At 39.5% G+C, this 26,884-nt stretch overlaps 1 protein-coding gene across 1 annotated transcript; it reads left to right on the top strand.

The window, feature by feature from the left end:
* The first annotated feature begins 926 nt into the window (after positions 1-926).
* gal3st4 (galactose-3-O-sulfotransferase 4) lies at positions 927-24,373 on the top strand. The gene is made up of 4 exons (XM_041779822.1): positions 927-1,153; positions 7,001-7,117; positions 16,222-16,522; positions 17,216-24,373. The coding sequence occupies exons 1-4, from the start codon at positions 1,128-1,130 to the stop codon at positions 18,299-18,301; spliced, it is 1,530 nt and encodes a 509-aa protein (XP_041635756.1). The 5' UTR covers positions 927-1,127; the 3' UTR covers positions 18,302-24,373.
* The last annotated feature ends 2,511 nt before the right edge of the window (positions 24,374-26,884 follow it).

Genomic DNA, 26,884 nt, shown 5'->3' with positions numbered 1-26,884 from the left:
TGGCTGAGGTGGAGAGGAGAACCGATGTAAAATTATAAAGCAGCAGGATGATTGGATGGAGAAAGTTCATGGCAAAATGGGATTGGCTCAGAGCTTAATGGAGTAGACACCCATACTAGCTGATTACCAGAGTGTTAACAGAGCAGGGAAAGGGTGAATGAGTAATTATTCATGAATGAAAGATTGAACGGAAATTAAACAGTCTTCCTCGTGACACTTAGGCTAAGGTCCATTTGCACAATAAAAGCAAGTAAAATTTATAAAAATAACAAGAAACAATTTAGTTGACTGCATTGAAAAATTTGCTTGAATTGGATATGATTCTGTTTATCTTATGAAATTAACTTTTTCTATTGGTACCTGAGTTTAAAAAGATTATTGTGTGTATGATAAATGATAAGAAAAGCATTTCCCCTCTCTGTCATTACATTTTTTGCAATCACAGTGGTCAAAATTAGATTTTTTGACAATTTGTAAAAGTTTGGCCCCTTAGCATTAAGAATAAATTAACTGTGGTCCTCTGGGTAACAAAAATCATTATTAAATTGTATAATGACAAAAATTATCCCCACCCAAGTGTCAATGTTTAAAATCCTGCTATTTAGACAATGTAATAACTAATAACTAACTAATAACTTTATTCTACTTACTAAAATATTCTGACAGTTTGAATTAAACCAGAATGGTGAATTAAACCTTATAAGTATGTTGTCATCTGACCTTCAAGAATATGAAAAGTTTAAATTTGCTTTTTTAAAAAAAACTTTATGGTATCTTTCTTGTTAAGAGTCAGTCAGACCAGGTCTACTGCCTGCGTGTCTTATCGTGCTCTTATTTTGTAAAATGACCGGAAGTCCTCCCCCGTGTGTCTCCTTTGGGTTTTCACGGTCAGCAGTGATCGGTAGAGCTGTCGGTGCTTGGTCAGATTCCGTTAAAGACTCGGGTCTGGACTACAGGACCCTCCGAACCCTCTCTGCGGCTCCGTGTGGGTCCGCGGGCCAGCTCTGGGTCCGGGTCCACGGCCTGGTCTAATCCGGATCCTGAAAAATCCTCCGAGATGCTCCGAGCTGTCTGCAGCTGCACCCAAACACCGAGAGCAACACGGAGACCGGCCCCGGGACTCAGAGATGCTGCTTTTCAGACGGAGAGCCAGGTAACGAAGGCACGATTAACGACGGGTGGTGACGTCAGAAATGTGCGGGAATAATAGGGAACATGCAGGTTATTTCGGTGAAGGTCTGCGGAATCTGACGAACCCTCCTGAGCGGGGTCTGTGGAGGAGAAAGGCTGCAGCAGCAGCAGGAGGAGGAGGAGGAGTGGGTGGAGGAGCTCCTTCAGACGGAGGCCTTCAACACCGACTCCTCCGGTACATCACGGCCGGAGTCCGGTACTGGTACCGGGGATGACCATGGGTATCCGTGGGTGTTTGAGTCGGTCTCTCGCTGTGTTATAGAGGAGGTGGTGGAGCAGACTGGGGGTGATGTCTGCTGGTCTTATTGTGTGATCAGAGCAGGGCCGTAGTCGGGCTGTCTGAGGGGTTGGGGGCCGTAGACACACAGAGGGAACCAGCAGAGGTGGTTGGCAGTTTCTTCTCCACAGGGAGGCGCTGTTTCTCTCTGATAGGCCAGGAGGTACTCTGTTAGCTCGATGCTAACACATTATGGTGGCTCTATTTACATTTTAAGACTGCAGTTCAGTCACTCAGATACCAGCTTTAGTCTGTGCGTCCATACTTTGTAATGGAGCTGATAATAATAAAGGGAGTCCAAGCTACCAGTTAAGAGGTTAGTGGTGCCTCTTTAACAGCTTTTCCCCCTCATGTTGCCATAAATTTTAAAGAACATGCTGACATCCTATTTAGATAATAACTTAATATCTTCATATGGACTGTGAACATGTTGGCTCAGTCACTTCAGGAAGTGTTCACAGAAATAACTCCTGTTTTTAACCAAATAGAAACCATTTTTTTTACATTTAATCTGTGAAAAATATCAGTGTACAGACATTGTGGGGTTGATATTTACTGATACTGGTAATATCAGTCAATATTTACAACAGCATTGATTAAAATTTACTGATGGTATAGGTTGATATTTACAACTGACATGCGCCAAAATTTACTGCCCATATGGGTGGGTATCTACTGCCAATATAGGCCAATATTTACTGCTGATATACTAGTAGGTTTAATAGTAACAGCTGTTATAGTGCTTTTAAACATTGGCAGGAAGTTGTACAGTGCTTGTTAAGAATATTGACCCTCTTGGGTTTTTTTATTGACAAAAAATTACATAAAACGTTGTTAATAGCCTTGTTAATAGCAAAGTGAAAACAGGTTTCTACAAAGTAGTATCACTTAAACATCGAAATGTAAATAATTGACTGCATACATATTCAGCCTCTTCTAGTCAGTATTTTGTAGAATCACCTTTGGCTGCAATCACAGCACTGAGTCTGTGTGGATTGATCTCAATCAGCCTTGCACATCCCGACACTCAAATTTTACTCCATTCTTCTTTGCTAAACTGCCCAAGCTTACACAGGTTACACAGGAATAGGGCGTGAACAGCTCTTTTCATGTCCAGCTACAAATTCTCTGTTGGACTGTGGTTTTTGTCTTGACTTTGCTACTCCAGAACATTCCCCTTGTTGTCTTTAACCATTTCTGTGTAGCTTTCTCTGTATGCTTTGGCTCATTGTCTTACTGGAAAATAAATCTTCTTCTAAGCCGTAGTTCTCTTGCAGGCAGAATAAGATTGTACTCCAGGATTTTACTATGTTTGATATATACAGCTGATATAGACTGATATTAACAGCTGATATAGACTGATATATACAGCTGATATAGACTGATATTAACAGCTGATATTGTTTCTATATACAGCTGATATAGACTGATATATACAGCTGATATAGACTGATATATACAGCTGATATAGACTGATATATACAGCTGATTTAGACTGATATTTGCAGCTGATTTAGACTGATATTTACAGCTGATATAGACTGATATATACAGCTGATTTAGACTGATATTTACAGCTGATATAGACTGATATATACAGCTGATTTAGACTGATATATACAGCTGATATAGACTGATATTTACAGCTGATATAGACTGATATATACAGCTGATTTAGACTGATATTTGCAGCTGATTTAGACTGATATTTACAGCTGATTTAGACTGATATCTGATATTTGCAGCTGATATTTTGGTTGTAAAGACTGGCAGTAGTTTTTTCTGTAGATATCAATATATAACCTTTATGTTGTTGTATGTCTAGAATGATATTATGCTGATGTTTTTGTGGCTCTGTGTAAAATATATTTGATCACACATTTATTAGTTGAATATTAAACCTTCATTTTTGCTGCTAATATAGGAAATATTTAGATTTCAGGACATTTTTAAGTAAGATAAATTAAGTCAAGAAAGAGGTCTAATTTTGAGCGCCATAGTAAATGTATTTTATTCAAATTTAAAGACAATAACCACAGTGAAAGGATGCTGAAATAACTGCACCATGATGCTCAAAAAAGATGAGTAACCTATTTTAAAAGCGCTGTTTTTTAGGCTGGAGTTTGGAATGACGATATCTGATGCAATCTCACGAAATCAGCTCTGATCCACGTCAGCTTTAAGTGAATTTCTTGCTTGACTTGAAATTGTTCAACTTGCACAAATTCATATCTTTGCATTGAGCCTGTATCTGATCTAACATTGCAAACACCACGTCTGCTCTCCCTCTGAGACTGTTTTAAGAGATTGGAGGGGTTTTATGGCTCCTGTAGTCTCTCTGTGTGGTTACTGTGAGGGTCTGAGGAAACAGCTAGCTCTGAACAAATGTCACATTGGGTCTAAAAGTGCTCAGAAACATGAAGCCTCTCTGCTCTGGGTGCATTGAGGCGTTCTCCTCCTGACATTCACTGATTGTGCAGCGTTGGTGCAGTGATCGGGCCGTGGGCCGTGCTCCAGGCACGACCGAGCATGGTGACTGTACACATGTGACATGACGACCATCACACCCCCACGGAGGTCCTGACGGCAACTTTAAAGGGGCCGTCTCAGAGAGCAAGAGCATGATTTTAATATGGTTCTTATAGAGCTGCTGTGGATTAAATATCTGTCTTTCCACACTAACAGACCTTTAAATTTTAATTTTCCCTCTCCTCATCCTCATAATGAAAACACAGAGGGACTATTTTAAGCTATATGGAGGACAAATCTTTTCCCAGCATGTTCGGCAGCCTGGAGGGCTCAGTGTCACATTTTCATGCACATCAGGCCACAGCAGAAGACACGTTATCATATTTTAGAGAGACAAACAGCTTCTACTGATTAATAGCAGATGTTTAAGATCCTTTTAATAACCTCTGATGATACTGATCATTGTTTATACTCGCTGTGGTTCTGTTGGGACCAATCCTGCACCATACGGGTAAATATAGCCATAATGTGATTATCTGACTGATATTGTGGTTGCATTTTGATTCATAACTAATGGAGATGATATAATATTTGCATCTAAGCTTTTAACACAACTGAAAACAGATCCCACTGCCTGTGAAATGATAAATCGAAACCAAAATTCACCAAAATGTCCAACCATTTAAATGTTGAATCAAAAAATGTTTAGGTTTGCACCTTAAACGGAACAGATGATTAGACAGAGACAAAACAAACATGTTTAAAAAGCATCATAAATACAGAAGCCCTTGGTGGAGATGCATGCAGATGTTTATTTTTGCTCCATTTTGCCATGATAAAGAGTAAATTTTGGTTGTTTTCTGTCTCAGTCTTGAGAAATTATCATACTATCATAGCTCTGCTGTCTTAAGATAACAAGATAAACTACTGCTGCAAGCAGCTCTGAAGCGCCCTCACACCCCGGTGTATGTCGGGGTGTGTTGATACTACAGGACTGTGGGAATAATTGGGTGTAAGCAACCAGTGCTGTATGCTGAAGCAGAGCACAGAAAGCATGTTGATCCTCCGAAGACTGTTATTTATCATATTAAATGAGGAAAAAATAGGACATTATATGTTAGAGATGCTTCTGCTTTATCACAGTAGGTGGTGCATGAGCAAGAACATGTAATGCACATTTAAGTACACATTAAAATATGTAGAGGGACAAACCCAAATCATGTCAAATTAGATGCGTAGCATATAAGAGTTACAATGACTTCCCATGAAACGGTGAGATAAAAATTCGCACAGCAATAAAGAAGTGGCCCAGTTGTGTCACTTCCTGATGCCAGTAGGGCTTCTACATCAAAATGATGAAATTAACCTTTGACTATGTATGGGTGCAGACCTTGATCCTACATGTGAAATTTTGAGGCAATCAGATGTTTGGTATGACAGTTTGGGCATACTTCCTGTCAAATTGGCGAGATTTTGAAATGCTTGCCGTTGCCAGTGAGACATCCTTCAATGAAACATATCTGTGTTGTGGCCAGGTATTGAGGCCTTTCTTTCAAAATTGGAGCTCAATAGGTTAAGCACAATAAGATCAATGAAGATATGACCCATTTGTGTCACTTCCTGTAGCCAGAAGGGGGTGCTATGATGAGATGTTTGCATATGGCAGGTTCACTATGACACTGCTGACTTGCAAAAAAGGAAGATCACAGAATATCGTATACCAAAGTCATTACAGGTTAAAGTAATTTGGCACCATAAGATTTATTTTGAAATAAAGATGAAGCTGGTCAACTTCTTGTTGGGATTTGAGTGTGGCTCCAAGAGGCATTTTTACAGGTTATAAGCCTAGGCTGAATGGTGTACAGCCGGGGCTGAATATTTAAAGGGAACATTTTTAAAAACAGAGATTGCCAGAAGGGGGCGCTGTGACAAAGAAATGATATTGATGCATAAATGTAGTCAGGATCAATGTGTGATCATCCCTGTGAAGTTTAGTGGTGGTTGACATGAGCACAAAAAAGTTATAAGGCATTATTGGTGTATTTTTACTACAACAAAAACCACAAAAATAAGTTCAAGTTCAGCTCTGGTCACGGCCCAAACTCTATGGCGTAAACTTACAGTACACACAACTTTAGATCCCCAGGCTGTCTAGTATGAGCAAAAAAATTCTGGAGTCAGTCGACAAAAATACCTTGGACTAGTTCGTTAAAATATGAATCTTGTGTAATTTGCCCAAAAATGCCCAAATTTGACCTTTAGCCCTTTGTAGTGCACTTCCTGTACATTTTAGAGGAGGTCGCAAGAGACTTTTTTTGTAGCTAATCATGATGCATATATGTACCAATTTTCATGCAAGTAGCTCTTACCCAGCCTCCTATCTCATGTTTGGAGCCCCAGGTACTAAAATGTAGCTGACGTGTTTGTGATGCATATAAAGAGCTCTCTCTCTCTCTCTCTTTCTTTGTTATAAGTATGACACCTGATCTGTATTTTCTTTAAAGCTTTGGGTCTTATTGATAACATCATTTATTGATTTAACGTTGATTATGCCATTCTAAAACACCAGGATGGAAACGTCTTCAATATTTTGACTCTTTTAAAGCACAGTTTCAATAAATTGATAAACCCTCTTCTTCTTCTTTGGAGTACGTTTAGTCTTCACAGCTGTCAGGCAGCATCTTCTCCTAAAGCGGTTTATTAAAACGGAGCGATTATTAATGCTAATGTGAAATTTCTGCCTACACTCACCCAGGGCTGACCTAAAAATCATCCAATAATCCCTGAGCTGCTTTCCAACACCTCCTGAGTGTTTCTGCTCATTTGTATTATATGTACGATGAAGACGATGGTGAGGATGGTGGTTCTGTATGTTTGTTTTATGACTCAGACTCTCCACGTCGCTATTTTTGCCTCCTCTTCTCTCCCCCTCGTCCTCTTCTCTCCCACACTTGTCTCTTCTTCTCGTTTTTCTCCCTCCCTCCTCCGTTTACCTCCTGCTCCTTCACCTCATCATTTTATTAATGTCCATCTTTGTTTCTTCCTCCCCTGTCTCCCCCTCAGGATGCTGCGATGGCTGGTGTGTGGTCGGCTGGGTCCGGTCTGGATGTGGAAAGCTCTGCTGCTCTTCGTGGCCATCGCCTTCGCTGGCCAGCTGCTGGGGGTCATCTTCAACAAGAGGTAACTCTTCTACATCAATATTTTTAGGGCCCTAGCACCGAAGGCCCCTATTGAAATTCCAGGCCTTAACATATTGGAAAACTCTTCAAACCTGGCACATGTGGTGTGCCTGGTAAATATTATCTGTTTTATTATTGTAGAACATGGGTGATTCAGGCGTTGCACATAGATAATGAAAATTTCTGGACATATTCAGCTTCCTGGGATGAGAAAAAAATTCTGTTGTTATCATGGTGAATTCCCAACAAGACCTCTGCCATTTTGAGACAAAGTGTGAATTTTGGCCATTTCTAGGAGCCTTTTTAGGATGACCCCTTTTGTGGTGTTACTCTGACATGAGTGAAATTTGACCTACAGCTAGAAGATACCTAAATGATGAAAAGCTATGTTTCTCATGTTTAAAACTCAAAGGGTGTGGTAATGGCAAGCCCTCAAATTTACATATATTTTTTTTAACAAGAAGTAGTTAATAAGTATTTGGATATGCATGGTCCAAACAGACAAAACTTTTCATGCCTGTAGAGGGTCCAGGAAGTTGACGATGAGTGTGCATGGGATAGAATGATGGAATTCCAAGCCCTGCAGCTCCAACTCAAGTACTCCTACAGATTTTAAGAAGTAGACACATTTCTTTTAGCCATTTATGCAGGATTAACTTTCTGGTACCACTTCATTTTAGTGGGCCCCAATTACTAGGAATTTTTTAGTAATAAGTAAAATGTGGTTATTAGCAAGTAAATTCTCAAGAATATGGGGGTAATTACAGTGGTGTTTTACCCTAACCCCTAACCCTTGAAAAATTAGTCAGGAAGGTCTCATTTTAATTTAGCGGGTCAGAATAAAGAAATTACCTGGGAATTATCAAGAAACTTGTATAGAAAATTGTCATCTTATTTGTAAGAGAATTGCCTCAATATTACAAGGAATTCTTGATTATAAATACATTAATAGTAGGTAAATACTTTTGTAATATTATGGAGTTATCACTTGGTAAAATGCCAACCTACTACAAGGTTATTGTCACCTTATTCTTGGAAAATGACTAGATGATTTTTGCTTATTACAATAGAAGTACTAGGTAATAAGGCCCTCTAAATTAATGCGCACAGCAACAGTGGGCAGAGCTAACATGATTGGTCTTTCCTCTACCTGTTTCCTACTGGTTGGTTCATCAAATCAAAAAGTGTTTTGAACGAAGAGGAAGTTTCATACGCCATAGAGAAAAACTAACAGAGGAAATCTAAGCACAAGCAGACAGTTTAGAGCACAAAGACAGGTTAAAAAGGAAAGTTTGAAGAAAAAATCTAAGACCAAAACCAAGTCATGGTCTCAAAATATCAAAATTCTCTCTAGCTTTTCACAACAACAAAGACTCAATAAAATATCTTTTTACACATAATATAGACCTCATGGTGCATGAGCAAGAACATGTAATGCACATTTAAGTACACATTAAAATATGTAGAGGGACAAACCCGAATCATGTCAAATTAGATGCATAGCATATAAGAGTTACATTGACTTCCCATGAAACGGTGAGATAAAAATTCGCACAGCAATAAAGAAGTGGTCCAGTTGTGTAACTTCCTGATGCCACAACAACAAAGACTCTATAAAATATCTTCTTATACATAGTATAGACCACATTTATAGTCCAAGTTTAAATAAAAATCTTATTTGAATGTATAAAAAGCATTCCTTGATGGAAGCAATTCATACCTAATTTTTTGCTTGTAAAATCTAAAAAAAACAGAAATTTATAATACTCTGTGATGGCTAAGACAATAATACTTGCCTGGTTTGTGCTTTTGCACCACTTAAAGCATTTTCTTTGAGCGTAAGTCATGATAAGGAGTATTATTGAACTCAAACACTGGTGCTTTTTCATTCTTTATATCTGTCTTTTAACCAAAACAAGAACTCGTGCCCTTGTAAACGTATGCGTCCCGAGTTGACTTGTTGCAGCAGTCAGATCATCATATGACTGCCGTGACCACAAGAACCACGCAGAGGAACCAACATAGAGACATGGAGGGAAATACGCTGTGCTTAAAGCTTCAGGAGTGGAAATTTGTGACCACATCTGCTTCTGGACTGTTATGAAACCTGAGTTTTTAAACTTTAATATAATTCTAGTAAAAAACAAACTCTGAACCCTGTTTGGTACCACAGAGACAAATGTAGAAGTCCCACACCCCTGATATTAGTCATTTCTGGTGTTTAATTATCAAAACTCACAGGCAAACTCCTCCAACTAGACCAAACTACAATACCATTCAATTTAAGGCTGGGAAATTAATCGAAAATTAGATTAAATCGCAATATGGCCTGCTGGAATTTTCAAATTGTAAAAGGTGCACCTGAAATTTGTGTATCAGTTTTAAGCTTTTTTTTGCAGCAGAGATGTCACGCATGACATATCATGAAATCATTCAGGTGCCATTTTTTAGAGTAGTCTACAAATATCCTACCCTCTTCATTTTTGTCCTTTTTTCATAATAAATATAAGAATGACAAAAACCCTCCAATTAAAATAATTCATATCCAATTTGCAATACAAGTCAAAGTCATCAGAATTAGACACTTTTAAAGAATTGCTCAACCCTTGTTTAGGAATAAAAGAAAGTTGAGGAATAATCGCATATCAAATCCCAATTACAATATTCCAAAATCGTTTAGCCCTAATTAAATTCTCAATAATTTTGGGATAATTTCATCCAAACACAGACATTCCAACAGTCATCCCCTCATTTTGATTGTTCTTTGTTCGAAACTTTTTGAAAAGTGAGTGGAACTGGTGAGATTTTCCCTCACTCCCTGCCAGTTCCACTCACTTTTCCAAAAGTTGCCTACTATTGGGCAAGAATGGAGTGAAAAATTCCGCAACATCCCCAGCTTCCTTATCATTCTGTTGTCAGCCTTTGATGTCATCATTTTTAGGTTTGAATAGACATCGAAAGGATAGTGTAATCCTTCAAAACCTTGTAAACATTCCCTCTCTAACTTTAACAGTCATGTTATCAAAGTTCATAAAACATTCCATCCTTGCCTTTAAAGATTATGTTATCAAAGCTCATAAAAAATTCCACACTTACAGTTGAAGATTATGTAATCAAAGCTTAAGAAAACATTCCATCCCTGCCTTTAAGAAATATGTAATCATAACTCAAAAACATTCCCAGCTTCCTTGCCTTTGAAGATTATATAATCAAAGCTCATAAAAACATTCCATCCTTGTCTTTAAAGATTATGTAATCAAAGCTCATAAAACATTCCATCCTTGCCTTTAAGAAATATGTAATCATAACTCAAAAACATTCCATGCAACGTTCCATCTGTCTTGGTGTGTCTTGTGTGTCAGGTTACTTTTGTTCCAGTAGTTTTAAATTGCTTCATGAACTAAAAATTTCTTAAACTTTAAGAATCAGAATGTCTTGAATGTATGTTCTAGCTTGTGTGGTATTATTTCAAACATAATAATGCAGAGATTGTCTATTTTTCCATGAACATTACTCTGCTGCAGTGTGGTGTTTGTGCAGATCCTTGGGTCTAACTGGTTCACTGTGTTCCCTCTGTTTCTGAGGGAAAAGTCCATGTTTATGAGTGTTTGTGAGGCTGCTTTGTCGGCAGACACACCTCCTCACTGACTCACACTCTTCTCTCTGCTCTGCTGCTCATGTGTTTAATCCTCTCCACAAACACAGAAAAATACAAACTCTGCCTAACAAACCCTCAGCTCAAACCAAACAAAGCGTTTATCAGGAGAGGATGTGAAGAGGTGGTTATGTACAAGTTTTTAAACCTGAACTAAGGCTAGAGCAGGACTGGCTGGGCCTTCGGAGTTGTGGCATACTTGCAAAGTGCTGCAAACAAGTTTAAAGGCAGACTGGGCTTAGTCCCAATCCCCCCTCTCCCCTGCCACTTAGCCCTACTCCCACATTTCTGGTGTAGTGTTAGGGTGTCCCAGTTCTTGTTGAATGAAGGGGTAGGGGGGAAGGTCTAGGGCTACATGGTCCTCCAAACGAGACTTTTCAGAGACACACTCCGAACTGAGTGGAATGGGAAATCTTCTGGAATGCCTGGTGAATCATCAGCCAGATTCGAAGTTTGCAACAACAAACCGATATCATAATTAGGGCCTTAGCACTGACCTTGGAGCAAGTACTGTATTAAAACTGAAGGAATTCTTCTTCTTTTTACTGTTATTCCAGCAAATAAATATTTGATCTGGAGGCCTTAACATGCCCCAAACTCACCAAATTTCACAGATGCTTCAGTCCTGGTGAAAATGCACATATTCTATTGCTAAAATGCATGTCTTTCAAAAAATGGCCCTACAGGGTCCCTCAACATAGTTTCAGCTACATGCACGAAGACTGGTACACATATGTATCATGTTAAGATGAACAAAATACAAATATACTGTCTTATAAAAGTATGTACAGGAAGGGAGATCATAAAGGGCAATAGTCATATTTTGCTGTTTTAAGACATTTTACAGGTCTCACATTTTAACAAACTAGTCAGACAGATTTCAACTGATTGACTCCAGAACTATTTTGCTGATTCTAGACAAGATGGAGATCTAAAGTTGTCAAAAGCTTGAATTTTCACCATAGAACAAGGCCACAATCTGGCCTCAGTGTTTGAATAATGAATTTTTCCTCCTTCATGACTTCAAACAATCAACCCCAGCATACCATTCAACCCAGGTTTCTAGTTTTTGGTCTGCATTGTGCCAAGTGTAAAGTTTGGTGGAGGGGGGATTATGGTGTGGCGTTGTTTTTCAGGAGCTGGGCTTGGCCCCTTACTTCCAATGAAAGGAACTCTGAATGCTTCAGCAGACCAAGAGATTTTGTACAATTCCATGCTCCCAAATTTGTGGGAACAATTTTTGGATGGCCCCTTCCTGTTCCAACATGATTGTGCACCAGTGCACAAAGCAAGGTCCATAAAGACATGGATGAGAGAGTTTGGTGTGGATGAACTTGACTGGCCTGCACAGAGTCCTGACCTCAACCAGATAGAACGCCTTTGGGATGAATGAGAGCGGAGACTGAGAGCCAGGCCTTCTCATCCAACATCAGTGTGTGACCTCACCAATGCATTTCTGGCAGAATGGTCAAAAGTTCCCATAAACACACTCCTAAACCTTGTGGAAAGCCTTCCCAAAAAGAGTTGAAGCTGTTATAGCTGCAAAGGTTGGACCGACTTCATATTAAACCCTATGGATTAAGAATGGGATGTCATTTAAGTTCATATGTGAGTCAAGGCAGGTGAGCAAATACTTTTGGCAATATAGTGTATCTCACCAATTTCACAGGAAGCTACTGTAACTTTAATGTGAAATATCAGATTTGCTGATTATGATCAGGCCCTGCCCTACCTACTGCAAGAAGCCAGTAACAGCTCTAACATAAATTTTCCCATAGTCTTTGTATTTTACAGTATGATTATTTCAGTCCAGGCCTGATTACTTCTACATTTTACTATCTTGCTTTGTCATTATGCCACCTACAGTTGACGGCCAGTGCTACCTCACATACAAAGTGTAATGTTCTCATTTTTAATTTAATGACCTTCCTGGGAGGATCTAAATAGTCTTTCGCTGTCCTTTTGACTTCAACAAACATTTTTTTAAATTCCCAAAGTGTAGAATTGTCCGATATGGTTGTCTCATCTGTTTACATAAATGCTGTCAGCAGCTACCGATAAGGAATCAGGAATTGAAAGGGTTGTCCTGTTTCTTAGTGATAGATATCACCACTACACCTGTAGCTCTGAAGGAGGCAGTAAAAATTAAGGGCGGGGGGTTAAAGTTAGAAGTGGGACTGAGTCCTACTGCACTATGGCAAAGCATCAAAACTTGATGAGCCATCATGGCCACACCCTTTGACTTCTTAACAAGGCATTTATAGCTTGTCCTCATTAACATCTCCTCTTACTGTTCACCAAGTTGATCAGACGAGTGACCTAGGAAAAGTTTGTCCGGTTGTGGCCCTTGGGGCCAAATGGTCCAAAATACCCCAAATTCAGCTAATTTATTCATAATGGTGGCTTTCCTGTTTGGTTGTGGTTTCAAGAGGCTTTTTTTAAGAGATCCCTTCAAGCCAGGTAAGCTCACCAAGCTTCATTCATGTAGCTCAAAGTAATGTTTATGGTGGCCCTTGAAAATAAAATTTGAAGGGGGTGCTGTGGAGGCATTTTTCAAACATTATCTGTGACATTTGGAAAATTTCCTCCACATTATCAAGTATGAATGTGGTCATTTTAAAGTTTATCATCCTGTTGTATTGACATCCATTTGTTATTCTCATAATGTAAAAATATCCGGATTTATCTTGTGTTTTGAAATTCAGGATTTGATTGGTCCATATCACTCAGCTCTCATATGAGCTATACATTTAATACAATGCCCATTTTTAGTGTTGTAATATCTAACAAGCCTCCTAACCCTGAAGTTGCCTTTTAACCCCTAAATAATCTCCATATGGGCTCCTGCTCATACTCTCAAACCTAATCCCTCCTCCTCCAGCCTCTCCCTTTTTGTCTGCGGAGGATCATTAACTCTTTTACTCCACAAACATCTGGCTCTTGGGGCCCGTGGGGAGTTTAAGGTTACCGCCTTCACAGCAGAACAACTGGCTGCCCGCACACTGACCCGGGCTCTCCAGCCTGACAGACGCTCTGATTGGAAGTGGGATGCTGGAACAGCAGGCCGTGGTGGGGCAATGCTCTAAGACTGTTGAACAGACGGTTTAGAGGTTCATTCTCCTTAACGGAGGCCGTTTTCTGTCCTTAAGACCACAAAATATTTGAAAATACGACATGAATATGTACACCAGTGTCAAGCTGTTTTTCCATGGAATCATTTGATTCATTCCTGATTATTAGGACCTTAGGAACTCCTAGACGGCAACTGGACTTGAATAGGGTTCTTTAAATTTTAGAACCCTGATCAAGCACTGGATGGCCTTGATGTAGTCAAACCTACACGGACAACCTGAGGAACTTTAAGTTTGAGGATAAGTTGTAAGGTGGGCGGACAGTATAGTTTATGGTCAACAGTTTTTAATTTGAAATTCAAAATCAAGAAAGAAGCTGTTTCACAATTTCTGTTTAAAAATAGGAAAACAGAAGCTGAAATAATGTGCCCTCAGCTATTTCAGGCAGCTTGATGTTAAATTTAGACTCAAGACAGAGAAAACAAAAACAACCCAATTTTGTTTTCTGCCTACAGATCTACATTTTGCAATTTTGCTTTACTGGTAAGATCTAGTTTTTGACTAGTAAGCTAAAAACCTCTAATGCAAACATTCTGTCTACTGCTACTACTACTTGAAAAATGCTCTACTACACAGCAAAAACTGGAGTGTTGAATTCTCATTGTTAATGTTTCAGTGTTGATTTTAACACTCTAAGTGTAATTTTAACTCCATTCAGAGTAAACGGCCATAAGTGTTAGTTGTTTGACAGTGTTAATGCACCAGTGTTAGTCCAACTCTATAGAGAGTCAATTGATCCAAGCCCCACCTACTGCATTTTCAAATCTGGGGGGCAGAGTTTTCTTATAATGCCTTTGTGCAGGGTTTTTAGATGTGTTTCTGATGTTTTAGATGTATGTAGATGTTTAGCTGTATTTAAATGTTGCCTGTTGTACAGAGATCACTGCTGGGGTTCACTTAACACATGTTTCTTGAATTATCTTAAGTTCTTAATTTTTTGATGTTTAACACTTTTGCACCACGAGTGTAGTTGTCTTCTAAGTTGTTTATCTTTGACTATGGTAATATGTTTCTATTAAGAATGGAGAGAGTGCTGTCTTTCAACTCAGGGCATGTTTCATCTGCCTCATTGCTCTATGATTGCCATAAAATACCTCACAATGCTACAGCTGTAAAATGTGAGGTGGCAGTCAATGATATCAGGGGTACCTGATTTTCAATAAACATTTTCTGGTGAAACATGGATGTCTCGTTTTTTGTTGTTAAATAAGTTTGTGGGAGAGGGTCATCCATAATATTCTACACCCAGTGGAGTTAATTGTAACATGCTCAGTGTTAACAAACCAGAGTTAAGTGTAGTCTGATATAGTTAATTTTTTTAACATTGACACTAGTGTAGAGTACTTTCAACACTACTTTTTGTTCACCAGTGTAAATTTTTAACACCAGACAGTGTTGGAGTAACACTGGTCCAGTGTTAAAAACCATATTGAAAAGTATTAAATTAACACTCAAAAGTGTGGACACATACAAACAGTTTTCTACCGTTGTGTAAAACTGTGTAGTATAGTTGTTCTAGCAGATTGTTGTTTTTTTTTTGCATACTGGTATACTGAGAAGTCAAAAAGGTCTACTTAAAGTGATAGTGGACAATTTAATGCTCTCTAGTAGTATTAAAAGACTGTTTTGGCCCTACTAGTAGTACTGCTAAACAATTTTACTGTTCCAGTACTACTAGTAGGGCCAGAAACAGTCCACTATTCATGCTTGTGGACATTTTTGGCCTATGGAAAGCCGTTTGAGCATATATTTGATATTAGTGATAGTAGGCCAACATTTAGTTGAACTGAGTTTTTTACTTAGACTTAAAATGTGAGTACTAGTAGAGCTACTAAAGGATTCATATCACAAATATCAAGTAGGTGCTCAAATGACTTTCCATATGCTTGAACACACTCCACTAGCTTGCTCTTAGTAGTACGAGTAAAAGTTTTAGGATTTATCAGTAATACTAGTGATCTAAAAATCATCAACTTGTAGGCATTTAGGTTTACTAGTAGTCCAAGTAGTAGTCTCATATTAGTGTACCCGAATTGAGTACTAGTCCTGAGAAGCTGTGAGTACTAGTAGAGCTGTATGACGGTTGATCTCATTGATATCAAATATATACTCAAATGGCTTTCCATACAGCCCTATCTGTGAGCAGTAAAATAATGGTACTGACACCACATTGAGGAGTATTTGGACAATAACTCGTTGTGACACCCTTGAACTGGGCCACACACCCCATCTTTCAGTGCCAATCAGACCCAAATGTGTCCTAAATTATCCCCTGAGTAGCCGGCCTTTAACTCCCTCCTCTTTCTTCCTGTCTTCCAGCAGCGTCCAGCCTGCTGCTCGCTCCATCTTCTCGTCCCCTGATGCTCAGGGCCCTTCCTTGGGCTCCTGTCAGCCCCACACCCACATCATGTTCCTGAAGACCCACAAGACGGCCAGCAGCACTGTACTCAACATGCTGTACCGCTTCGGAGAGGAGCGAGACCTCCGCTTTGCCCTGCCACTGGGCTACCAGCTGGGATACCCGCTGCCCTTCAACGCTCACCGGGTGAAAGGATATAGAGGGCCCCGGGTCATTGAGTTCAACATCATGGGCAACCACATGAGGTTCAATAAGCCTGAGGTGAGATATGAAAGTAATGAGAGGGTATATTCTGCAGTGATGAGGAGAAATGCATCCTGGGCCATGTAAGCATTATCTTCACTGCCAGTTAAACAAAAAAAGTGTGTGAGAAAATGTAAAAACACTTCAGAATCCTCTATTTAAGGTGTCTGACTTGGTGATTTTTGAAAGCACTAAAAATATTTTGTAGGCAAGACAAGTGATTTTTATGGAGAACATTTCACATGTAGAGGAGTTACTGAATTGGGGTAAAAAGCACAATATTACCCACAATCCTTGAGTGCCACTCCGACATTTCTGACTTGTGGAGCTTGATGGTACCCAAGAATATCACCTGTCTGCTGCTGCTGCTCAGATTAACAGATATGAAAAAAGTAGGTGGTAACTGTTGAGCTTTGTGATGACAAAGATGGTGCCATGTCACCTGACTCAAGATCAGCCAATATAAAATACGGTATATCTGTTTCAACCTGTGTGACTCATGCTGTTTGACACTGAAAAAATCAGATGGATCATTCAAACTGCAGTTTGAACCTAGACCTTAGAGCAGAGGGCTTTTTCGGTCAAATACATGGTTTTGCATTATTAAACATGAAGAAATATGCAAGAGTGCATGTACAAAATGACTCACTGACATCCAATGGTCTCTGATTAATATGATAGTTTAGTTTTATTCATTTTTTTTATTTACAGGTGGAGAAGGTGATGCCAGCAGACACGTTCTACTTCTCCATCATCAGGGACCCCGTAGCCCTCACCGAGTCGTCATTTGCCTACTACAAAGAGGTGGCGCCAGCCTTCAGGAAAGCCAAAGGTCTGGGCGACTTCGCGGACGACCCTAGGAAATACTATGACCCCCGTCTCCGTAACAACCACTACGCCCGTAACCTGCTGTGGTTCGACTTCGGCCTCGACCACAACGCCAACTTCTCTGAGGCTTTGGCCCAGCGAGGGAAATCCATGATCCGTCGCGCCTTCAAGCTCATCCTGATCTCTGAGTACTTCGACCAGTCCATGATCCTGCTCAGGCATGCGCTCTGCTGGCCGCTGGACGCCGTTGTCTCTTTCAGCCTGAACGCACGGCAGCAGAAGCCCAGCAGCACTGGGGGCATTGGGGGAAGCTGGGTGGGTAAGGCGGCAGCAGCTGCAGGCGTTGGTGGGAGAGGAGGGCGTTTACAGGCAAAGGCTGCTCCAAACCTGTCTCTGACGGACGACCAGCGGGAGAAACTGCGCCAATGGAATGCCTTAGACTGGTACCTCTACAAAACCTTCAATAAGACCTTCTGGGACGAGATCAACAAGTTCGGACACACTAACATGGAACAGGAAGTGGCTCTACTGCGTATGCGGCGAGATGAGCTGGCCCGGGTTTGTCTCAGGGATGGAGGGAAGCCCGTGGAGGCTCAGAGGATTCGGGACCGAAACATCCGACCGTTCCAGAGCGGCCTAGTGAAGATCCTAGGCTATGAGCTGCAGCCGGGCCTCGACAACGCCACCAGGATGGCGTGCTTGAGGATGATCCGCCCTGAGATCCAATACAAAGATGTGCTGGATAATAAACAATTCCCCCGGGCAGCCCCGGCAGCCCCCCCTCAGGCTGGGCAGCAGGGCGGGGCCCCCGCTGCGGGGCCCTTTTTAAGAGGGGACTCGTCCAGGACAGCAGAGAGGGCAGGGGAGGCAGTGGGGAGGACAGTGGGGGACGGGGGGAGGGACTGGGATGGGAGCCGATTAAGAAGAAGTAACCAGACGCTGACAGAAGGAAAAGGACGGCTCAGATAGTCCGCTGAGTTAAAAAAAAATAAATAAATAAAAAAAGGGACGCACAGCGCCGAACTCTGACCTGACCAGTTTATACCAGAGAAAGGCCCGCCCTTTGCTCTTCTTCTTCTTCTCTGCTTGTTTTCTTACTGACAGACGCTGCTGCTCTCAGTGTGGCTGTGTGGATGTGACCTTTGACCTCTGCAGCTGAACCACATCGTGTGTTAGTCCAGTCTCGGCAGGAAGTGAGTGGAGATGAGCCTGCAGGTCCCGCTGCTGTTCATCCATGGTCACGTTAGCACACACACAATGAGCTTTATTTATCACATGGTGGTTCTAGACGCCAGGAGTCTAAGAGCATGCTCTTAAAGGTACATACGTCCTGATTTTACCTCTCATGGGTTACCAAACAGCTCTGAGGAAGGGACCGCCATGATGGATTTATACCCATATCTGATAGATTCATAGGCTCAGTCCAAGGTTAATAGTTAAAGCTGATATTGGCCCATGTCTTTAACTGAGATCTTTTGCTCCTTTTCTGCAGACATGGTAACTGGTGAGAGGTAAAAATGCCTTCATGAAGTCTTTGAAAATTTGTTTGCTGTTGATGGTTTGTTGAAGCACTGAAGGACGGTGCTCATTAAGTGACAAAACTAATCAGGATTGAGTTTCTCTCTGAGCCGAAAACAGAACCTTAGACCTCGTCTTAATAATACAGCAGGAGATCTGAGATCAGCCTTTATCAGAGTTTTCTTTATCAGTGGGGAAGCATCCGTCGGAGAGGGAGCTGCATGGACCTGTCTATCTACGAGGTTCATATCCGCGCGGGCTGATTCATTTTAAAGCCACACTCCATCATCTATTTCATAATGCTGCAAACACTCCCTCAACTCCTCACTGTTATCAGCTCAGTATTAAAGTTTGAAAAGTGAGTCAGCCGCTGTTTGAAGGTTTCAGGAGATTTTATGAAGTAAAACCACAAAACAAGCAAACAATCACAGCAGATATGATGGCTTATTAATGCATAGAGAAGCAGCTAATATGATCACTTATGAACAATAAATGCAGAACTATAACCCCTACATATGCGATCTGTTTCGGTCATTCAGATACCAAGTGGTAATCCTGGAAACTTAAATTGAGTCATTTCAGTTTGACAATTAGAACACAGATACAGCAAAAATATCTTGCTGTTTGTTGACTGGCCTTTGTTAGCAATGTTTGGAAAAGTTGGTGGAACAGTTTCACCCACTTTCAAAAAAGTTGCCAACTATGGCCCATTTTTTTGACAAAATTGGAGGTGAAAAAGCCCCCAACATCCCCAGCTTCACCAACATTCTATACTCTGCCTTTGATGATATCGGTCTTTAATAGCTTTAGATGGTTGGAATCATGCTTTGAAGCCTATGAAACATGAAATCCTTGCCTTTTAAGATGGCGTCATCAAAAGTTGCTAATTATGGCTTGTAACTTAAAAATTCCAAGTTGCCAGTCACATATTTCATCACAAATGTGCCCTGAACTCAGTAGCCAGAGTGACCAACTGGTAGCAACTGGAACATCCAACTCGGATACTCTGACATCCAATTTTCAAGGTAAATGGAAGGCGATATAATATTTGGCATAAAAGGAGGGGGAAAACCCCCAACATTCACAGCTAACAGACTTACAAATGTGGTGCCATTCTTAGAGCCTATGAAACATTCCATCCTTGCCTTTGAGGATGTCATGAAAAAGTTGCCAGCTATGGCCTAATAATTAGTAAAAATGGGGGGAAAAGCACCCTACATGCACAGCTTCACCAACAATCTGTCCTCTTCCTTTGATGATGTCATCCTTTACAGCCTATGAAACATTCCAGCCTTGCCTTTGAAGATGATCTCATCAGAAGTTGCCAACTATGGCCAAATATTTGGCAAAAAGGCAGGGAAAAAGCCTCCAACATCCCCAGCTTCACCAACATTCCATCATTTGCCTTTGAAGATGATGTCATTCTTTAAAGTCTTCATTTTGAAAATTCTATACTGCAAATTACAGATAGGGCTTGTTCCACGTTCCACGGGATCAGCACAAATTACCAGAGGTCCATGGGTGATACCTATCCTGTGCAAATAGGGCCTTTTTTCACTAAATAACACTATAGATGCAGAAACTATTGAATATGCAGGTGCAGTGAACCTATTATTCATTCACCTTTAGAAATAAAGTCTTGTACCTTTGAGTTTTCTCTCAAATTTCTAAGGATAGCATATTGTACATAGGCACTAGCCTCTTAGTTTGTGGCTACAACAGTGTACAAATAAATTCAGAAAACTTCATCGCTCTATCATTATTAGAACATACACTAAATATACCAACAATCTTTTTCTTGTTGGTGACTGTCCTTTGTTGACAACTGGGATCAACTGTTTTTAAAAAATGGAGGGACAAAGGCCTTAGCTTCACAAACATTTCGTCCTCTGCCTTTGATGATGCCATCCTTTGAAGCATCTAAGGCTTGAGAAAGATGATGCCATCAAAGCTCACAAAACATTCCTTCCTCTCATGGTCAGAAAGCCACAGGGATGATGTTTGGGCTCATGTTAGAGTCAGAGGAGGGACAGAGCATTCTGGTCAGCCTTGAAGACAGATTGTTAAAGCAGAGGATGGACGTATGGACTAAAATTACATCTCTTATTGGTATCTGAATGACCAAAACCCTGATAATCGGCCACCCTTACGAGTCCTTTCACTTGTTGTAAAAAGGATTTTCAGCCACCAAACACAGACTGTCTCTACATCTGTCAGCGGTGTGTCAACATCAGACAACTCTAGAATAGTTTCACCCTGTTGCAGATGTCCAACTGGTTTTTCTTGAAGCTCATTTTTTCTCTGAGCTTCACTGCTGAAGGTTTTTACAACAAAGAGAAAGACTGATTTTATCTGGTTGAGGCTGCAAACAGAGACCAGCTCTGTTTGCAGCAAACAACAAATGACTGTGATAACGCACTCAGACATGACCCTTTTCTTTATAACGGCTGTTTTTATAGTCTGATGTTTTTAATCTTCTACTTTAGCCACTTGGTGGTGTTAATACATCTTACTGAAGCTGCAGGCCAGGTTTCAGCGGTGAAATATGTGAAATATGATCTTAGATGTTACAGAACCAGAACTTGAAACATTATTCAAATCACCGAGCAACGCCATTGGACCATTTTCCTGCCTGTTAAACATTTAAAGTCTTGATCAGTGCTGCCATAATGCTAATATCTGGATGTAAACAAGCACAGTGAATGACAGCATCAATAGCACCAATAGGATTCAGCAGCATTGCTTGTTATTCGATCTAGAAAAAGTGGATAAAGTTGTACCTTGGCCGTGTCATCCTGAATTTGCCTATAAACCCTGAGTAATCACGAAAGCACAGGTAGGCAGGTTAAAAAGTCTAGTTTTTTACAGTGTTTGGAGCGTTTTCTTTAGACTAAATGCCCTTAAAATTCCCATTCAACCAGATTTAAATCACTCTCTTAAGACCATCCGTAGTTTGCTATACTCTTAGAGGAGCAGTGAGCAGATACCTGAGCCCCGTCCAGGTCTACCTCAGCCCCTGCGTGCTGTGATACTCGGTATAAAAGAGCCACTCGCCATCTCCAGGTTCAGGTGGAGAACAAAGCTTGGCAAAGCAGTGCTCGGCATGTTGAAGAGCTCTCATTGTGTCTGAACAACGTTGAACTTTTGACTGACTGAAGCTGGGAGTCTCAGACAAAGCGTTTCTCTGACGAAGCGACGGCGTGAATAGTGTCTCCTTACAGCAGGCGGCCTGGCGGGGACGATCGGGTGTACGGCTTTATGTTGGGATGGCTGCTTCCTCTGTTTCCTCCCATGAAAGAGAGATTGTTCATCAGCAGGCAGAGACGGCGAGCCGGAGAGAGAGAAATAAAGATTTCAAACATATCTGCCAAATCATACCTCAAACATATGAAATGTCAGTGCATAGTCGACTCAGTACAACAAAACAACAACAAATATCTCTGGAATCTTTGTGTTGACTCTAAATGTCCCTTTAGAGCCACCATAGCTTCACAAATGTCCCAGAACAAGTGTTTAAAACTGAACCATTCACGCTCTCACTGATGAACCATCAGTCATGAAGATTGATTTGATGCCTTACAGGACACAGATGGCTTTAAATCCACAGATTATTCCTAATGTTACTGTACATACTGTATTTATCAGACACTCATCTTCATGTTAAACACTACTCTGATTATGGCCGGTCCATAATTCATCAATGATTCAGTGTTTTTTTTCTGCATTTAAGGATATTTTTTTTTAACTTAAAACGATCAAAACAAGCTCATGGAGACATTAAGAAAACATATCTGATCAATAATTCTTCATATTGACCATTAATCTGATTATTAAATATGAGATATGATACTGATTTCATCAGGTGGCTGTATCACTCATAAGCATCCATGTATTATGAGATAAAAAGTATATTTAAAAGAGATGAGAGGATTACCGTAAAATCTGGTATATAGGTGGCACTAGTATGTATTTTCCTATTAGGAACAAGAACAGAGAGAGATGACCAGGTACCAGGAGTGTCTTAATGATAGTCATAATTCGATATTTTTCAAAATCATTCAGTCCTTTTGTCAATACAAAGCACCACACTTCTGTTCCTCCCCTTTCAAAATGAAAGCCCTAAATGTCCAATTTCTTTACAAGGGGAAACTAAATATTACTGAGCAGAAAAATGAATATATAAAAGATACAGCATGGACAGTGAACATAGCATTCACTTAAAAGTGTGTCTTATACACCTGATTTTACAGTACTTCCTGACCATCCATGTGGTTTTGTCTCTAAAATTATGATATAAATATCTCTATAAATCATTTCATGGAACATTTCCTGATGTCTCCTGAGTCAAATATTTAAGTGAAAATGTGGCGTTTAGAACACTTTCTTGACTTATTGACCTGTTTCACAGCAGAAACATGCACATGCTCTTTAAATGTGAATAACAGTCCTCTGTTTATTCTTGAATGCATCGGGGTGAACTGTTGTCTAAACATGATGCGTTCAGTGTCTAAACATCCTGTACGAGTCGTTCTCTGGTACTTTTATTTTTAGATGTACATATGCTCACAGACATGTTCTTCTACTTCACATGTGAACAAACTTAACCGTACTTTATTTTGTAACCTTTAAAATGCTGGAATGCTTGGACTTTCATTGAATTCAAAGGTACAACTCTGAACCATAAAGGTCTATTTGATATCAGTAATACCTTTAATTAAGTCAACATTTAAGTTTAACAGATGGTAAAATAACTCCAGAAAGGACCATGGAAAGGATCAGTATTTTTTCCACATCATCATTAAAACATTTCTTATGTTGACTCTCATGAATATGAGGCCTTTATTAGATCTTACTATGAATTTAAACAGTATGAAGTTCTTGTATTTAAAGACCCAGAACAGTGAAGTATATTCCAGATGTATTACTATGTTTATGATGTGGTTTAACCTCCTGAGACCCTGAGATAGTTATCTAGAACGTCCACTGAGGTTTTAATAATTCCCTGAAATGTTGGGAGTATTTGTCGAACATTTTCTGAATTTTTCATGGAAATTTGGAGGTCTGTTTGAATATTTTGTTATTGTATAATTGAGTTTCATCGAACATTTTGGGGAAAATTTAGATTGGAATTTTTTCTTTTCTTTTCTTTTTGCATTTTCATGGGAATTTTGGCTTTGGGAGGGGGGCTTTGAAATTTTTTGCATTTAATGGAAATTTGGGAAATTTATTTGTAAATTTTTAGGACTTCAGCGCCTTGAAATTTTTATGGTTTTTCATGGAAGTTTCAGGGAATTTTATTTTTATGTTTGTGGAAATTTTCCGTCATATTCATGAAATTTTGTGTCATGTAATTTTAGTTTTTGGGGAATTTGATAAGATATTTTAGGGAGAATTCACTTTTGAAATTTTTGTTAATTTTTTTTTTTTTTTTTAGATTGGGTGAACTAAGCTTTAAAATATTATTATATGTTCATGGAAATTTTGGAAATTTCTTAGTAAATTTTTGGGAAATGTATTAGGAATTAAGGGGGGGCAGGGTGTCCTTTAAAATTTTCAAGAATTTTTCAAGGAAATTTCAGGGAATTTGTTTGGATGTTTGGATGAATTGTCTGTCATTTTCATGAAGTTTTGGGATATGTATTTGTATTTTTTGGGGGAATATGATCATTTGCTTGAAAAATCTCAGGAATGTATTTAGAATTTTCTCAAAAATTTTTATAGGAATATTATGATAAGATTTCACTTAGACATTAGGGAAATATTAAATATTTTAAGGTATTTTTTATGGGGTACTTAAACAAGAGTTTGATCAATCTTCCTGTAAACTTATGGTAATTTCCCTGAAATTTTAGAGGATTTATGTGGGTTTTAAAGGAAATTTTTTCACTAAACTCAGACCCTCTAGTGTAAATTTAGTTGAATTGAGTCCCCCATCCGTCTCTCAACAACACTCAGCCTAAACATCTGCTGTAAAACCGATTCAGGTCTGGGTTTTCTGCAGAAACAGGATTTTCAGGAGATTTATGGACTTCATTTTTGGTCTAACCTACTTCCTGTTGAAAGACAATGCTGGACTTTTAAACTAACCAGGTCACTCTTATCCCAAAGAAGAGGGAGAAACTAAAACTACATTAGAAACTAAAGATTAGGTCTAAGGAGGTTAAACAAACATCTCTGATTGGACAGACTGATCTTCAGTGGTCTACCCTCATGATGATCATGATGATCTGGTTTTCTGTCTGGGTTAAAACCGCGCCTCTGTCCTGGTACTGTGATTTCTGTAGCGTGTTTCTGATGTTAAAGGTTTCATATGTGAACATGTTGTCTGTTTCATAGTATCTGTTTGAACATCAGACCCCGTTTATACCTCACACTAACATCCACCTCAGATCCAAGACTGGGATCCTCAACGACGGACTCGGGTACTAAAGTGAGCTCAATGTCTGAATACCCATACAGGATTTTAATGCCAGGTCTAAACGGGCCCTGATGGCGTCTTGTGTCTTTGAATCTTGAAATCGAGCGGCAGCTCCGGTTCATGCTGTGATCCACCGCCATCATCACTAAAATGCTCCATCCTTTCCTCACTCTGCAGGTCATTTCAATGCCGCATTTTACTGATAGGACATTTTTCTGAAGCTGTTGGATATCTGAGGACTTTGTTTGGAGAGCAGCAGATCGGCTTTTACTTGAAACTGTATTTTATTTTGTTGAATTTGTAGTGGATCGCACACTTCCTGTCGATCCTTAAAGATGTTTTTTTTTTTCTTGTACTGAATAAAAGCAACGATTCTTAAACTCCAACAACACGTCTGCTTTCACTTAAGACATCCAGGACACTGTTGTTATTAATATTTTTTGTTATATTAAGAAAAGAAAACCAGCAAATGTTAAAATTTAGGAAACTGGAACAGAAAGAAATGAGCCTAACTGTACATTTGAATTATTTAAGGAACTAATTCATTAACCTTTAGCTCTAGATTCATCTTTGATGAACTTCTATTTGGTTTACAGTTGAAACCAGAAGTTTACATACACTATATAAAAAGGCACATAAACTTTTTTTTCTCACCTTCTAACATTAAATCAGATTAAACTTTTCCTGTTTTTGGTCAATTAGGATTACCAAAATTATTTCTATTTGCTAAATTCCAGAATAATGAGAGAGATCATTTTTTAAACAATTTTTTATTATATTCTTGAGAGTCAGAAGTTTACATACATTTCATTAGTATTTGGTAGCATTGCCTTTAAACTGTATGACTTGGGTCAGGTCTTTGGATATGCTTCCACAAGCTTCTCACAATAGTTTGCAGGAATGTTGGCCCATTCCTCCTGGCAGAACTGGTGTAACTGAGCCAAGTTTGTAGGCCGCCTTGCTCGCACATGCCTTTTCAGCTCTGCCCATAAATTTTCAGTGGGATTGAGATCAGGGCTTTGTGATGGCCACTCCAAAACATTGACTTTGTTATCCTTAAGCCACTTTGTAACCAGTCTGGCAGTATGCTTAGGGTCATTGTCCGTTTGGAAAACCCAGTGTGCTTCTGACTCTCAAGAATATAATAAAAAATTGTCTAAAAAATGATCTCTCTCATTATTCTGGAATTTAGCAAATAGAAATAATTTTGGTAATCCTAATTGACCAAAAGCAGGAAAAGTTTAATCTGATTTAATGTTAGACGGTGAAAAAAAAAAGTTTTATGTGCCTTTTTATATCGTGTATGTAAACTTCTGGTTTCAACTGTACATGCCACGGAGTGTTTCCTGTTGGTCAAAACATTTTTAAACGTGCCTGTTAAGCAGAGAGGGACTGCTAGAGGGAAATTTAGTTTGACTCAGTAATCATTTATTATATTTTTGCTTTTACTAAATCTCAGCTGAGAAAACATTGTCAGAGCTGTGTGAAATTATTTCAGTGATTTATCCTGAGAACAAAAGTTTCATTTTTCATCATCATTAACAGGAACATGAACTCTGCAACCTCGAGGAGAAATAATCAACCTCAGAGAAATTGATGGTGTCTTGTTTATTCAT

Source organism: Cheilinus undulatus, linkage group 22 (assembly GCF_018320785.1).
Source record: "Cheilinus undulatus linkage group 22, ASM1832078v1, whole genome shotgun sequence".
Lineage (NCBI taxonomy): Eukaryota > Metazoa > Chordata > Actinopteri > Labriformes > Labridae > Cheilinus > Cheilinus undulatus.
The sequence above is the reverse complement of the archived record's forward strand: the minus strand, read 5'-3'. Positions and strand labels throughout refer to the sequence as shown.